A 16,721-nucleotide genomic window follows, 5' to 3' on the forward strand; every position below is an offset into this window, starting at 1 on the left:
TTAACGATCATCAGTGGGTGTGAAAAGGCCAAGGATATGGGTTGAGACATCTCCATGGTTAGCATAATGTCCTATTGTGTAGTTGATGGGTTTTAGATTTGAGATCAGGAAAGAGGGACTTGCAGAATTAATAGTAGACAACTCACATTATATTTTTCTTTAATCGTGAAATTTTGTGGCCGGTTGGACAAACTTTACAGTAAATGAGTTGTGGTACACTCGGATTCCAGAATTAATAGTAGAATGTACTCAATTAGACTATAAAATCTTTTGAAAAAAAAAATTGAGTAATTATTTGTGTTATATTTTCTTTTGATGTTTTTGAAGTTAGTTGGCCAAATTTTATGTTGCTACATTCGTCAATAAATTGTGTTGCACTTGATTGTAGCATCAATTATGGTATAGTTCATTTGTATCATAATCCCGTATACTAGTGTTGTGCAGTGCGGTGCAGAGCATTTACCGAGTGTAATATCATGAAGTTCATTCGACGTATCTCAATCTTTTGACGTGAGGTGTTTTTTTTTTATATTATTTTATTTTAATTTTTATGTGATTTTAAAGTCAAATTTGATGTATTTACATGTTAATTTATATTTGTAATATTATAAAATTTGTTAAACTCATCTTTATATGTTAATATAGCAAGCAAATGTGATATAAATAACGATTTGACTAGTTTTAGGATATTTAGATAATTTTTGAGATTTTTTAAGTCACATTTGGGGGTTCACATTCAAATACTATAAAATCATGTAATAATCCTTGAGTGAAGCTTTTCTAGGTAACTTGTCCTTTATTGTGAAATATGTACAAATCTTTTAAGTAACATTCAAACTCACATGCAAATTATTTTATAATATCTCGAGACCTTTAATAATGTTGATAATTATGGTAAGTGGACATTGTAATTTGTTGAAACTTAGGTACAATAATTTTCAATGGAATTACAACGTTTTATTTTATAATAAATAAAAAAAAATAAAAATATTAATGTTTTATTAAAAAATATGATAACAATAATAATTTGTAAAGTCTAATTATTAGGAATCCACTATAAGGATCTTTTATTGTAAATATATATATATATATATATATAGTTAAATTATAATTTTTATGAAAGTTACTATTTTATTAAATACGTAGGCCTAAAATTTAAGATAATATGAAAATAAATAGCTATCATTATTTACTTTTAAATAGAGCAAAACCATTCGGAAACTTTCAAATAAATTATTTCATGAAATCTCAAAGTAAATAATAAAATTAATAATTAAGTATTTAAAACTCGTTCGTGATATCTGGTTTTGAATAAAGCTGTAGTGTTTTGTTTTAGTGATAAAACAAATCGTTTGTCTATTCAAAAAAAATATTGGACTTTTTTTTATCATCATTCTTCCTTCGTCTATCACCATATAATCCATGAAGACCTCTGATGGTCGACACAATTTACTCACAGTAAGAGTTTTGAATGAGTGATAATAACCCGACTTAGGCTTACATCAATTGAAAAGTACAAAGACCTTGTCAGCAAGCGTCAATAATCTCTTCTCTCGTAGACATCATCTATATTTGGGGATCCATCGGAAACTAATCAAATGTCTCCCATATAGGATTCTAATTACTAAAGGAATATTATATGCAATTGGATCATTGATTTAATCTTAAACTATCACGTGAGAAGTAATTAGTCAAGAATAAAATCTAATGATGTGTACTGATAGTGATGATTGATAATGATGGGATGTGTGTTGACATCAGTTCTTCTATAATAGTGATCCATGCCTTGATTTGACTTGACGCGCCTGACCGAGGGTGACCAAGACGATGATCGGGCCACGCCACGCAAACGCCCACATTGGTGTCGAACGCTATCGAAAGTACGGGCTTGCCCTCTGCAAGCGAGCACATCATGAAACAGTAAGCTTCCTTATAAAAACCCTCGTGTTCTGCTCAGGGGAGAGAGAAAACAAAGATAAAAAAATCCGGGAGAGAAAACAAAGATAAAAAAAATCCCCTGTGACTATCTATTAACTGGATCGTCGGAAGGGTCGGGTTGAGCTTCCCGACCTGACCCGTGTGTAGGGACGAAGACGAAGTATCTCCCACTACGTGCCCAGGCGAGGAGTACATTTTTAGAGGAAACGACCTTCCCGTCCCGATCGGACTGTCGCAGTCGGCCACCCCAATAGTCCCAAGGGTCGCTCGATCCCCGATCATTCGGACTCGAACCCAACCACGTTGGCCCCGAGGCTACGGCATCATGTTGTTTCCCACAACATATACATTTTTTACAATATTATTAATAAGATATTTCAACATCGTATATGTTATATAGGCGGGAACAAATGATGAAAATGTCAATCAATAACTCTTATTAGAATTCAATCAAAATTTTAATATATTTTATCCTTAAAATAAAATGAATAAAGCGAAGAGATTGATTGAAATTTATGTTATACGTTTAGTTATACCATATAAATCATTATATATATATATATATATATATATATATATACGCCGCGGACGTCCGCATCGTAAATTTTACGTTCGCAGGCCGCACGTATGTCTCGTACGTGCGCCCGTCACCCAACCCCAAACTCAAACCCAAACCCCAAAACCCAACGCCACAGAGATAAATACGACCGTGCCCTCTCTCTCTAATCCTTCGTTTCTTCGCCGCCGCCCGAGTCCTTTCTCTCTCTCTCTCTTTCTCTTACTCTCGAATTCGTCCGCCTCGCCGTCGGATCTGTTACGGCCGTTCCTCCATCGGAAGAATCTCACCGCTGGAAGCCGTAAGCCCTCTTTTTCTCGTTTTCATTTAGGCGGTTTTCTTCTTCTGGCAGAGTAGTTTCTTTGCCCGTGTAAGTATCCTAGATGGAGATATCTAGGGTTTTATTGATTGTTAGTTGAGGTTATTCTAGGTTTCGATGAACTCATTGCTTTCTCTGTGTTGTACCGTCTGTTATGGAATATGTGAAAGGTAGTGCTGCGTGGATGCTTGGTCTTTTATCAGAGTTTACTGGTTTCGCTTGTCATGGTTTTTAGCTCACCAGAGGGCAACAGATAATACACTTCGCAGTGTATAACTTCTTGTTTGCAGCAGCTGACGCTTCTTGAATTGTGCATGGCTCAAAAATCGCCGTAGATCTTCGGTTAGAGGAAAAGAAATCATCATAGTTGCATGTTTGATTAGTTAGATTTTCTAAATTGGTTTTTGGGGGTGCTTAAAGTTTTGATGTTTGTGATGTCTTTGCTTGACAATACGTGATACACTTGCAGCTGATCCCACATTCTAAACTGTAGAGACTAATTTCTGAATCAACAAGGACAGTGTCTAGGTTCTGATTGCATCTGCTGGCACCTCTTGAATTGTGCATCGTTTAGAAATTTCCATTAGCCCTCTTGTTAGATGAAAAGAAAAATCATAGAAGCTGCATGCTTGGTAAGTTGGAAGTTCTAAATTGGTTTCCAAGAAGCTTAAAATTTTGATTTTCGTGGTGTCTTTTTCTTGCTTGGGCTTTTAGCTTCCTGACATGCAAATGGTAGTGTTGGGCATCTTAAGTTATGGAAACCTAGCTACCATACAACCTTAGGCACTCTGAACTCATGCGCAAAGGTAGTGCATTTTAAGGTCAAATATTAATATATTTTAGGTGGGCAGGCAAAGAAAATCCAGTGTTTCTTATACTGTAGTTTTGTTCGTTATCAATCAACGTGTTCTAAATTTTGGAGGCTTGCTGTTAAACCTTTGCAGATCGGTAAAGGTTGCAGAATTGATATATTGATGAAATGTTTCTTGTTTTTCTCATGAATGTTTAATGTTGACTTGTATCTTTTTTGCCTGATGGCCATACGTAGAAACATACACTTCTGTATCTGGCTATGACTATGTATACAATTGGAAAGTTGAGAAATATAAGGATTTGGGGCAGATAAAGAACTGAAACATTTGCCATGATGAATGTGAAAAAATATGGAAAAGGTCATATTTGACATATTTATCTGGGACCACTAGTTTCAGCTACTTTATATGATATGCTTGTGCATCATCTATTTTTTACTAGTTAGTATCTTAACTAATTCTGAAGATTGGAATGTGGTCCCTATTTTATGCTTTCGCCTTCGGTGGTGAAACAATTTCTATATATTGAAGAAAACTCTGATACCCCGTTACATCAGTATAAATTGAAAATTTGAAATTTGAAACTGAGGAATATTATAGTGGAATGCCCATTGTGTTTGTAACATCTCTTTGAAGTATTAACTAGAAATAATGCATTTTACTTTCTTCGAGATGCTTGTTCATCTTGATTTGCTTTTGTTTTTGTTTCGAATGTGAAATTCCACAATATTTTTCATAGGATTGCTGCTTCGTTTATAATTTGTTAGATTGTAGATGTTGTCTGCATTTTTCTTGATCTTCGTTTCCTGCTATAGTCTGATTCTGTAAATATGTTATTTGTGGATACACCATCAATGCTGTCTTCGGCACATCTTTGTTGTTGCTTTCTTATTCTTGATTAAATTTTCCTTTGCTACTTTTTGACTCCTCATACACATTTGTCATGTATGATTATTTTAGTTAATACAACACACTATGGATGGCCTTCCGGAGAATATTGTGGAAGAAGAGGTGGCTGTAGAGACTGAGAACTCACATGAAACCAAACAAGAGCATGACGATTTGACGGCAACTGAAGCTGGTGAAAAGAAGTGGCCTGGATGGCCTGGAGAGAGTGTTTTTCGTATATTGGTTCCTGCTCATAAGGTAGGTGGTCTCATTGGCCGCAAAGGAGAGTTCATCAAAAAATTGTGCGAGGAATCAAGAGCTCGGATTAAGATCCTTGAAGGACCTCCTGGAGTGGCAGAAAGAGCAGTAAGTATACTGTTAATTTGGTGGTCCCCCCCTTTAATGTGGGCACTATAGCCAAGTATCTGTTATTAGATACTTTGAAGTCCTTAGCCTTTAAGAATCCTTTAATCGTGACAGATTTTCTATATCTTGCCCTTTTCTTTTTGCTGAAACATAGAATTTGTTATGCTGTTCATATATATCAAGCTTTTCTTATCCCGGACATGTGAAAGCATTTCCTCATTAAATTATTGTGTCAGTGTATATTTGTTATTAGGTGTTTCCCTTTTTTTTGTTCATTTGGCTTGCGGAATTGTTGATTTGTAAAGCTTTGACTGCTTGTGGGTTTTGCTTCTTCATCAAGCTATTGATGGTTGGTTCTTTGTTTTACAATATGAGCCATTAATACTAATTTTTCAAGCTAATTAAAATCTCAGATTATCAATGAGGCTGCATGATCAAATGGTCCATATGTGTATCTGAACTTTAAGTTCAATTTATTCAGTCGTTCATTGATTTTTTTTCTGAATGACTGAATTATTAATTCATTGGTTGGGTGAGTTCATAATTGTTTGAATATTTGTGATGCACACAAGTAACCTGTAGCTTTTGATATTTTAGGCACAACTTCCATGGATCATTTTTATGAAAGGTTCAACAATTGAAGCTAACTTTTTGGAAGTATTTGATAGTTTAATTCTGTCTTTTATCCCCAAGTGCATGTCATCAATTCCTTGGGATCGGTATGGTTATGCTTGCTATTCTAAAACATCGAGTTTATGCTATTCCACATATATCTTATTCAGCATGTGAAATTTTGAATTATTATTTTTTTGTCCTTGCCATCAGAAGGAAGCTAGGTTTCGATTTCCTGAGGAAATTGGTTTAGGTACATCTGCGGTTTTAGTTGAGAACTTGATAGTTGTCCTAATAAAATAAATTTGATATTAAACAAGCAAAAAAGCCTGCTGAAAATAAAAAGATCTGAGATAGCCATGATTTTAATTGCCAAATAATACTTTTTGTTGACGATCTAGCACATTTCACTATAGTGTCAGCTTATGTTGATTAAAATTGACTCAAAAGCCCTGTCATTTGAGCATAAGCTGCATGTTGTTAATTTATTAAGCACATGTGTTGTTAATATAGTAATCTCAACCTTATCAGGTCGATTTTAAGAAATATAATTATCTAACATCTATTGCAAATAAGAATGGAGTTTTAGAAGATTCTCACTACTAGTGAATAGAATCTGCTAAACATTGTGTCCATTAGATCTTCTTGCTTTCTGATATGTTTCTTAGAATTTAAAGTTTGTAAAGCGTACAGAATCTTTCATCGATAAATTTGTGAATTTTTAAATATTCAATTTCTCTTAGTTTATATCATCGACAGAAAGTTTATATTGAATTGATTACTTGAATCTGAATTTGATGGTGTAAAGGATCTAGCCATCTTGGTCATACTTGCTAAGTTGTGAACTTAAATCTTTTCGTCAAATTTCATGGGTAGTAACTCCTTAAAATACTTCCAAGAACATGTAGGTTGGATCTTGTCAACAAGCTTGTTGGGACATTTCATATTACGGCTCTGTTGTTGATGTAGTATCTTATCAACAACCTTAAAGGCTTCATAAAAAGGCAAATAGACTGTTTGTCACTCAGGAACAAGAGTCATTATGAGATGACCTCAATATGGCTTTCCAAGCTTTTGATCTGAACTGGGTGAATTAATTCTAGTGTATAATCAGATTGCCTTTTGATTTTTGTATTTATCCCAGCTGGATGTAAAAAAAATGGCGAGGGGTTGTTATATTGCGAGAACTATCAAATAAAATTTTGTTATGATCTTTAATCTTTTTTAATCTTAATGCTCATCTTTTCTTTCTGCAAGTACTTCAAATATAGACTAATTAAATAATATTTTCTGAGAGAATAATCCAATATAATACAGTGAAAATATTACCTTAGATAAACACTTAAGATTCCCAGATTCGAACCTTTAGCCAATGATAATTAGATTAATCTTGCAGGTTATTTCTTCAGACTTAAGGCAACAAAATCATCCTTGTGAACCAAAATAGAAGAACAAAGATCCAGTTTGCAAAGATCAGTTGTTGAGCATCTGTGCTGGATTTTATCTAAGCCTACACATGTTGGATGACCATCAAGCTTCACTTTGTTTCTGGTAATTTCACAACCCGCTTGGTTGTCATTTTAAGAGGAGATGAATGCATTCTTAATAAGTGAAAAAATGTGTGATGTGAAGACTACTATAGGTATTTTTCAGAGCCAAAATATGTATTAGTTGAGAATGGGAATGTTACATGTTCAAAGCAATATTAATATTAATCTAATATTTTAAGAAAAGGAATCAGATGTTCATCGGTAGTACTAATTAACATGTTGATACTTGTAGATGCAAATCTTCAGATTGGTGGAATATTTAGAAAACAAACGTTTGATGCTTGGTTTACATTTAAATATAATGTTAGTATCAAGTTGGAAAGGATATGAAACGATGTCAAAATAAGAAAATGGGTAAAGATCTATGTTTCTAATGTTATATTCTCATGAGCCATATAGTATGATGCAAAAATAACAGTAACACAGTTAGTACTTAGTAGTAATCAGGTGGAAACATTAACTGCATATGAATCACATTTTTATGCTTATGTGAAAAGGATATGCAGCTCACATGGTACTCTGCTCCTTGTGACACAGTAGGTTGTTTTTTTTCAACACACATGAAATTGTGGAGTCGCATAAACTTTTCTGATTTATAGGGGTGAGCCTACAAATACACTGACCCTCCCTAGACTTAGTATTGGCAAGAATGTCATGCATGAGGCTACCCTGCTTAATTCATATGGTTTTATGCTCATAGACGACTGCATACATTCCATAAACAAAATTGTGGAACACTGATGTGTTCTCTTGACGAGGGTTGGACGGAATTGCTGTAGCATTATTGATGTTTCTTTCTTGACTTGTAAGCCTGTAAAACTTGTAACTGTATGGAAATGCATGAATCATTTTCTGTTGGTTTAAAATATGTGGATTTAAAACTAAATGACCTAGTTCTTCTAGAGGACATATTAATGTTCCGTAGTATAACCATTCTATTTCATCATGTCTCTTGTTGATCTTGGTCCTTGGGGACATAGTATAATTAATTTGCATGTGCATTGCCTTCTTAATAGAACTGAAATGATTTTCCATCTTGTTTCATTAGTTGAATGGATTATGTTTCTTATCTGATTGTATTATGTACTCAGAGTGTGTCAGTTGGAGGCATTATGTTTCTTATCTGATTGTATTATGTACTCAGAATGTGTCAGTTGGAAGGTCTTTTGCATAATTTATTGTTTTTACTCAATATAACTTGTTTCTTGAAATTTGTGAAGGTAATGATTTCAGCAAAGGAGGAACCTGATGCTTCCATTCCTCCTGCTATGGATGCTCTTCTCAGAGTTCATAAATGGATAATTGATGGTTTAGACGGGGAGTCTGGTCGTGCTCCACCAGGTTCTGATAACACAGTGTCCACAAGATTGCTTGTGTCTGCTACACAAGCAGGAAGTCTCATTGGTAAACAGGGAGCAACCATAAAAGCCATTCAGGAAGCTTCTAGTGCTACTGCTCGTGTCCTTGGTATGACCGTGCAAACCTTTTTGTATTTAAAATCTTTTTTTTAAGCATCGTCTACTGCATCTAGCTAGTAGGTCCATAATTGTTTCCTTTGCAACTTATTCTTATTTATGCTTGTTGTTCTTGTGTTGTCCGAGCTTGTCTCATTAGTAATTAAGGTTTTGGATTTTTGAGGGGCTCTTCAAATTTAAAGATGTAGAACAAATTTAAAATCTGATTTGAATCTGTTGTGCCATATTTAGCTAGTAGGTCTTTAATTGCTATGTTATTGTTCTTTATCACTGAGAATATATTAGTTTCATTTTTTTTATGTTTGTTAGTTTCTCAGCATAATTCCTATTGGTTCAGCTACTCTAAAATTTCTCTTATGTTTTCTTGTGCTTGACAGCTGAGAGAAATAACTTGTTCAGAGCCTTATGTTTACTTGTCTTGTTTACACCATAATATCAGATCTTGCTTGTTTGAAACATTTCTATCTTGGAATGGTATTGATTCTATGTCTTATCTAGAATAGAGATCACAACTGATAAGGAATAATAAAACCTATTGAGAAATTATGGATGCACAACTTACACACTGAATTGATTTACTAGTTAAAGGAGTGATGAAGCCTGGACTGGTTCAGTTATGTATGATATGGTTTGCGGTCATATCACTTATAATGGGAAAAGTACAATTGATTAGGAAAATCTTAATCAGAAAGCCACATTTATCTAGTTTGTCTATGTATATTCTATAAAGAACCTATTTGGCATGATGTAATATCATTTTCAGAGCCAGTGCCATGCTCCGGGACTACATATTCTGAGACCGATGGTCTCTTCTGCAATGACTTAACAATTTAGGGCATGAAACAGGAACATTGATTGTAGACATTTTCATATTAAATGACAGATCCAGTGCAGTTGGCAGAAGTTTGGTGCAGCTGTAGTGGTATAAATCCAATGTCAAAAGATAAAAAACTTTTGAATAATTAGTCACTATAGATTTTAGATTCTAATTCAGGGTTCTGATTAAGGTTTTTGGGTTCATACTTTGAAGTGCTTAGCTACATCCAACATCGGAATGACAATTCATAATGACTAGTGTTTGCAATATTGTTTGATGTACCTTTCAACTACGGTTGATTTTTCTGCATCTTTTTAACAAATTATCAAAAATTTATGCCTGATTAGCCTTTGAGTTGGACTTGAGAGTACATTGACACAATTCTGTGAGTGGTGAGCTCATTGGGTAGCGTAGTTCTCAATTTTACTCATGGTTCGTTTTACTGGTCCCTACTGATGTAGTCGTCGATATGATACATATTGATGTACTGACATACGGTACAGTGAGGCATACCAACAGACCAGTATGTACTGCCCATATTGGTCTTTTATCGGATCGGTATGTACCGCTCGTATTGAGCGATACGTCATGGTATGGTGAACCTTGATTTGACCCATACTAATCTTTGGTTGGAGTAGTATGGGTCCAGTTCGTACCAGCATACATACACGATTTGCCGATACATGCTGTGGTACAAAAAGGAAAGAGGAGGAAGGAGGGGGGATACATAGGGCTGACACATGGTATGACGTTAAATGTTTTGGTACTAAAAGAAAGGGGAGAGTATCGGGTGGGCTAGCGACATTAGGTGGGCAATGAAAAGAGGCATGAGGAGCAAAGCATGTGTGATAGCATTTATTCCGTAGCCAGCTGCTCTTTGTAAAATATTGCATGCGTTTCTTCCTAAGCCCATTGTTCCTTGAAAAAGTGACCCAGACTACCCGCATCAGAGGGGTCTGCATCAGTGCTCAAGCCCAAAACAATGAATACGGCCTCGTAATTAAGGTGATAACTACCTATCTGGGCAAAACCAGGAACCTTGCTAGGTGGTATTCGATTGGCCCTCAATTGTTTAATTCACCAATTCAGATAGACACAATATTGCTTTTAAATTAAATATAAAGTTGCAAGCTGCTGACTTTGATCCTGAAATGAAGAGTAGAATATTCCTTGAGACCTTAATTGTGTAAAATCAAACTTTGACAGTTGGCTTGGATCGGTATGAAATGGGTGATACATACCGGTCAGGGCGTGACCCGATATACAGACCGCCTACGTCTCAGGTGGTTTGGTCTGAATCTTAAAAAATAAAAGACATAACATGAGCCCACATGGCTCCAAACACGAGCCCATCCTGTTTCGTCTCGCCCATTGCCCATCGTGCACCGTTGGCAGGTAGGCTTCCTCATCCTCTTATCCTCTACCTCCTCTCCATCCTCCTCTTTCTCTTTCGTCCTCTTCCTCTATCGTCTCTTCTTCTTCCTCTTTCTCCTTCCTCCTCTTCCTCCTCTTCCTCCTTTGCCTCCTCTCCTTCCTCTTGCTCTTCTTTCTTCATTGCCTCCTCTTCTTCCTTTCTCTTCCTCCTCCTTGTTTTTCTCCGCCTCCTTTTCTACCTTCCTCCATCCTCTTGCTCCACTGCCCTTCCACTTCTTCTTCATACATGAAACAGCATTCCTGACGTGAAATAATAATTTTTTTGGCATATTGAAACCCTCAACTCATCAATTCATGTATGATTGTGTTAATATTTTTTCAGTCTTATCTAATGGTAGGCACAACTCACATAAGGTCACTTGGTAACATTTATAGGGTAATACAACATGCAATAAGACTTGTAGGATTCTGGTTTAGATATAATGAGAACACAGAAGCTTTTGAATCCATATTAGGCTAAATATTGGTCCTTTAATGCTAGAATGTAGATTTAGTTATGTATATTGTCTTGTATGTTTATGATCTATAAACTGCACTTTAAGGGTTCGCTTGATCCTAGTCACCAATTTTTCTTTACTCTCGAGGAATCACAATTTTGTTTTTCTTTTCCTGATATTTTTGTATGATGACCATGATATGTGTTCCGGAAGGCTCAAATTGTGGATCCAATCCCATTAACGTTATTTAGTTCTATAGATATAAGTGAATAGAACATAATATCTCTTGAAGTTTCTACTTCGGAATTCTTCAACCAAAGCAAAAACAACAAATATACTTTGCAACAAATAGAAAGTGAGTTCATAATATCCCTGTTTTCTGCTACCATTGTTAGTAGTAGCATGGTTGATTATGAGATCATAATATTAATTCTGATATAGCAAAGAACTTAAATAAGTAATTTAATGTGGGTCATGATGCAAAATAATGAACCTATTAAATGTTATCTATCCCATTTACCACTTTGCCCTCCAGGGTGCACACCACATGACATTGCATACAATGATCCAAAGTGTTTCTTGTCCCTGGGTAATATTCTTTTGATACAGTGAAATTTTGTCACCAATATGTGACATCTTTTAAATATGTGAATGGAGTTATACATGAATTGACATTGACCATATTGAACGACACAGACAGGCTGTCAGATTGTAAGCAATATCAGCAGAATTTGAATTAGGATTGGCTTATATATGAGACAAATAAAAGTATGAGTAGTGTGCTTCTAGAAATTGATAAAATTATGCATGCTGAATATTGCTTTTCACCCAAATTGCATGTTGAAATATATCATGAGATGATTAAGAAAATTTTGATGTATATATATTTTTTGAAGTTGTAATAAGACAGAAAAATAGTATATTGCAGTGCCAGTTTATTTGGGTAATAATCTTATATATGAAAAAATATATTGTTCAGCAAATGTATCATTGGTTAGTCGAAAATAGACATGCAAATTTGGTGTCATTATTTTTGTTTGTACATGATGTTTGACGTCTTCTTAGATTCATGAACCCATGTCCCTTGTTTATTTGCCTGCAGACAATCTTCCTCCTGTTGCGCTGCCAGATGATAGAGTTGTTGAGATACAAGGAGAACCAAACGGAACACATAAAGCAGTTGAACTAATTGCAACTCATTTAAGGAAGTATCTAGTAGATCGCAGTGTTCTTCCTTTGTTTGAAAAGCGTGTAAGTTGATTTTCTCTAGCATGGTACTGAAAAAATTCTAATTGTGCAATTTAACGAACTTGTTCAAGTTTTACTTTTCTTTTGATGTCTTGTGACTTCAAACTTGTTGTCTAGTTGTCATTGTCAAATGTGCACATGGAACAGAACATGCCCGCCGCTCAAACTTGGAGCCAACCCCAAGGTCTCCCCCCTAATTCTGGTGGCTTAGGCTATGGTGGCAACCCTCAGTTCATTCCTCCACGGCCACATCATAATTTTTACCCTCCACCGGAACGTCCCCTTTTAGAAAAGCAACCCCATCATGGTATATCTTTGTATGGGCAAAACACATCTCCAATGGGCATTCACTCGGCAGCAAATCAACATGCACCAACAATGATTTCTCAGGTAGTCTATGTTCTTCAGGCATTACCAAAAGCATGGGCAATTGTAACTGCTCTTTTTGTGAATATATTTCAATTACATATTTCTGATGGATTCTTTACAGGTTACACAGCATATGCAGATTTCACTTTCATATGCTGATGCTGTAATTGGAGAAGCTGGTGCAAATATTAGCTACATCCGTCGTTCTAGTGGGGCAACCATAACCATACAAGAATCAAGGGGGGTCCCAGGAGAGATGACTGTTGAGATTACTGGCAGTGCTACACAAGTTCAAACTGCTCAGCAGTTGATACAGGTACAGTCCATAACCCTATATCCTGGATAATCTATTTTTTTTATGTTAGATATATTTAATTATTTTAATGAAAAACTCAAGGCATGCCTTGTTACCATGTGCTTTTGCTTTGCAACATGGGTCACCAAGGTTTGAATCATGAGCATATTTTTTTTATATGTAGGGGGTTGGCTGCATGTATTACTCCCTAGACCCTGCAGGGACAGAGCCTCATGCTTTAGGCTGTATGCATTTGTTGTTAAAGAACTTTCTTATTTCCTTGGTATTTCATGTTGGAATTTCACCAACTCAAGCTTTATTATTTCTTCTAGGTTTCAGTCAGCGGTCTGCTTATTTTTTGTTTGCTACTTGCTATTTTTTAAATCGAAAGAAAGTATATGGCTATTTTGTAATTTTATTCATTTTTAAACTTTTTATAGTATATAGTTTTTTTGGTCCCATGTATGTCTATCCAGTACATTTTTTTGTGTATTTTATGCATGTATTTAAGGTGGCTTCTGTCTTCTAAAGAACTTCTGCTATTTTGGAAGATATATATCATAAATCTGAAGAAAATATGTTACTAGCACAATATATGGCTATTGTTTGCTACTTGCTATTTTTTAAATCGAAAGAAAGTATATGGCTATTTTGTAATTTTATTCATTTTTTAAAACTTTTATAGTATAAAGTTTTTTTTCCCCATGTATGTCTATCCAGTACAATTTTTGTGTATTTTATGCATGTATTTAAGGTGTCTTCTGTCTCTAAATAACTTACAATGCTTCTGCTATTGTGGAAGATACATACCATAAATCTGAAGAAAAGATCTTACTAGCACAATTGGCTGAAAAGAGGTGGGAGAAACATGAAATTAATCTATCCTAGAAAAGAAGCTTGGGGCTGCCATTTCATGCAGATTATAAGCAAATTTTTATCATCGGTACTTCTAATATTTATGTGATTGACCATTGGGTCTATTGTACCCTTATCTGCAAGTAGCACAACTAAACATGCCTATCATTCGTCATCCTTACAACCAGGGCAGTTTTCTTTTCTAGTTGTAACCCATGTACCACATGAATTTTTTATGATATACCTCGTAACCTTTGCTCTTGTTTTTACTGTTTGAGGCCTGTGACACTATATCTTTGCTTACATTGGGAAGTTGGATCTAGCTTTCAACTTTGACAGTGTTTAAACTTAATCCTATTAGGTTGAACCATTCATTGGCATGGAGTAACTTTGTACAGTGCGTGCACACAATTCTCCATGTTGGCCCCATGAATCTTATTGCAGTGTGCTTGAATCATCCATGATTTTTTTTTTATTTTTGTGGTTTGTGAAGTCCAGATGAAAATAAGTGTAGATTTTGGATTCACCTTTCGGAGAAAACTAGAACTGAATTGTATGCAATTGTTGTATGTAAGACAACTCAACAATGAATGTCTTACATGACGTTTAGAACTCATGATTAGAAAGTATCCTGCTAGCATATTGGAGATGGGAATTTGATTGTTATTGGTGGACTTGTCTCACTAACAAAACTAGTATAATTGCATATGAGGGTTTTTCCTCACTTCTGTTGATTGTCTTTTACCTCATAAATTTTTTTTACCTCTAGCGGGCTAAATCATCTGTTTATGTTGCAGAATTTCATGGCTGCAGCTGCAGCTCCCCAGCCGAGCACAGTAGGTTCCAGCGATCATGGTTACAGTTCATATCAAGCTCATGGCCCGATGTACGGATCTCCGGCCAATGCTGGACCCTATGGTTCCTCAACCTATGGAGCAAACTATGGGTATTAGGGAATATTTGGAAGGTTTAAAGAGTCGACAAGCATGTCCGGTCCACTTACCCTATAAAAAGACGGAGTCTGTAGATGGGGATTTAGTTTTGGATTTTTATTATGGTCCTCTTGTTTGTTTTGTGCCAAGAGATAATTTGATGACATTCTTGCTGTATCGTCGTGTGCTACAGTGTCAACTGGTCGGGCCATCGGTTGCAATGAAAGCACATTGCAGGTTGTGAATCTTTGATGGATCAATCATTTGGTGGCTGATTGGATTTGTAGGGTAGAGAAACGGAGCGAAAATAAAAATTATTTGGTGTCGTCGTAGTGACTGTTGCTTTCTTTATCGGTAGTGCAAATTTGGGAAAAAGAAAGAAAAACTAGTGCTCGGTAGGGACGGGAAGAACCCGTTTTTCGCCTGTGGCTTGTTAAGCCTATTGTGTGTCTCGACTAAAGTTATATGGACGTGTTGTTTCATATGCCAAAAACGATTAGTTTCTTTGGGTTTCGAAGCACCAGTATGACTTGGTTAATGCACAAATGCTAGCCGGAGCCTGGAGCTTTGGAGAACGTCGATGCTTAAGTATCAACGTTGATATGGTCGGATCCGGATGTTGTCGGGTTGAAGAATGTAAAGTCCGAACTAGTTTGCTGTGTTGGGTGGGTGACGGCAACCCAAACAAACACAAGGATAGCACGTAACAACTTAATTTATGGGTACTGATAAATAAAATAAAATAAAATTCCCATGGCATTGGTGGGATCAGAAATTAATTTAAGATCAAATTTTCCCGCTCCCTTTCCGGCCTCGTCAGGTTTGCCACTCCATATAAACCCCCAACCCCAACACCACCACCAATCCCCCCTCCATTCTTTCTCTCTCTCTCTCTCTCTCTCCATGTTCGTTGGATTTGGAAGCCGACGGCGGACGATTCTGAAAGCGGATCACGCAAGGTGAAGGTCTCGTTTCTCGCCTTTTCGCCAGTTCTTGATCTGACCGGTTGATTTCTTCATTTTGTCTTGGAACCAACGATTTCAGGAGGAGGAGGAAGAGGAGCCTACCACGCGGTCTGCCTCGTCGATGCCTCCATTGCCGCTGCCCTGATGACCTCTCTCTCTCTCTCTCTGCCTCTCTCTCTCTCTCCATGTTCGTTGGATTTGGAAGCCGACGGCGGACGATTCTGAAAGCGGATCACGCAAGGTGAAGGTCTCGTTTCTCGCCTTTTCGCCAGTTCTTGATCTGACCGGTTGATTTCTTCATTTTGTATTGGAACCAACGATTTCAGGAGGAGGAGGAAGAGGAGCCCACCACGCGGTCTGCCTCGTCGATGCCTCCATTGCCGCTGCCCTGGTGACCTCTCTCTCTCTCTCTCTCTGACTCCTATTTCTTTTTCTGTACGCCACAAATTATTTAGGGCTCGTACATGAATATAACAATTTGATGCAAAGATAGCCGCCCCTCTTTTTTCATGGGACGCAAAAGCATGAAAGGTTTTCATTTTCGATGTCATGGACAATTTCTGACAAGTACAAAACCATCGCTGCTACAGATTAACATAGCTATTGTGGATCTGACATGGTAAAAAAGACATCAGAGAGATCAGCTGTCTTTTTAACATAGCTGCAATTTAGATTATAGTTTCGCTTAGGGTAGATTAGTCACCAAGCATGGTGGGACCGTTTAATACACGTGGATGTAGAGTTGTTATGGCGTCCAAACAGATCCAAATCGGTATCAGATAAGAAATACAAGGATTTGAATTCGTAATATCCCATATATATGTATAAGTCTTTATAGTCAATTGGTCATTTT

The 16,721-nt window shown here is 36.3% G+C and overlaps 1 protein-coding gene across 2 annotated transcripts; it reads left to right on the forward strand.

Moving 5' to 3' along the window:
- The first annotated feature begins 2,634 nt into the window (after positions 1-2,634).
- On the forward strand, positions 2,635-15,150 carry LOC135581296 (flowering locus K homology domain-like). Of its 2 annotated transcripts, none has more exons than XM_065181513.1 (7): positions 2,635-2,795; positions 4,586-4,879; positions 8,262-8,508; positions 12,307-12,455; positions 12,570-12,842; positions 12,943-13,137; positions 14,769-15,150. In XM_065181513.1, exons 2-7 carry the CDS (start codon positions 4,601-4,603, stop codon positions 14,922-14,924), a joined length of 1,299 nt encoding a protein of 432 aa, XP_065037585.1. In that variant the 5' UTR covers positions 2,635-2,795; positions 4,586-4,600; the 3' UTR covers positions 14,925-15,150. The 2 variants fall into 2 exon arrangements, with proteins under 2 accessions (XP_065037585.1, XP_009399371.1); XM_009401096.3 differs by having other exon boundaries at positions 12,600-12,842.
- Positions 15,151-16,721: the final 1,571 nt, after the last annotated feature.

This window comes from Musa acuminata, chromosome BXJ1-5, assembly GCF_036884655.1.
Source record: "Musa acuminata AAA Group cultivar baxijiao chromosome BXJ1-5, Cavendish_Baxijiao_AAA, whole genome shotgun sequence".
NCBI classification, from domain to species: domain Eukaryota; kingdom Viridiplantae; phylum Streptophyta; class Magnoliopsida; order Zingiberales; family Musaceae; genus Musa; species Musa acuminata.

What these genes read in the sequence shown, in the direction of transcription:
- LOC135581296 (XM_065181513.1), top strand. Translation starts at nt 4,601, where the DNA reads ATGGATGGCCTTCCGGAGAATATTGTGGAAGAAGAGGTGGCTGTAGAG. An exon ending in TGCTACTGCTCGTGTCCTTG is followed by an intron (nt 8,509 to 12,306) that starts GTATGACCGTGC and finishes ATTTGCCTGCAG; the next exon opens with ACAATCTTCCTCCTGTTGCG. An exon ending in TTCCTTTGTTTGAAAAGCGT is followed by an intron (nt 12,456 to 12,569) that starts GTAAGTTGATTT and finishes CTTGTTGTCTAG; the next exon opens with TTGTCATTGTCAAATGTGCA.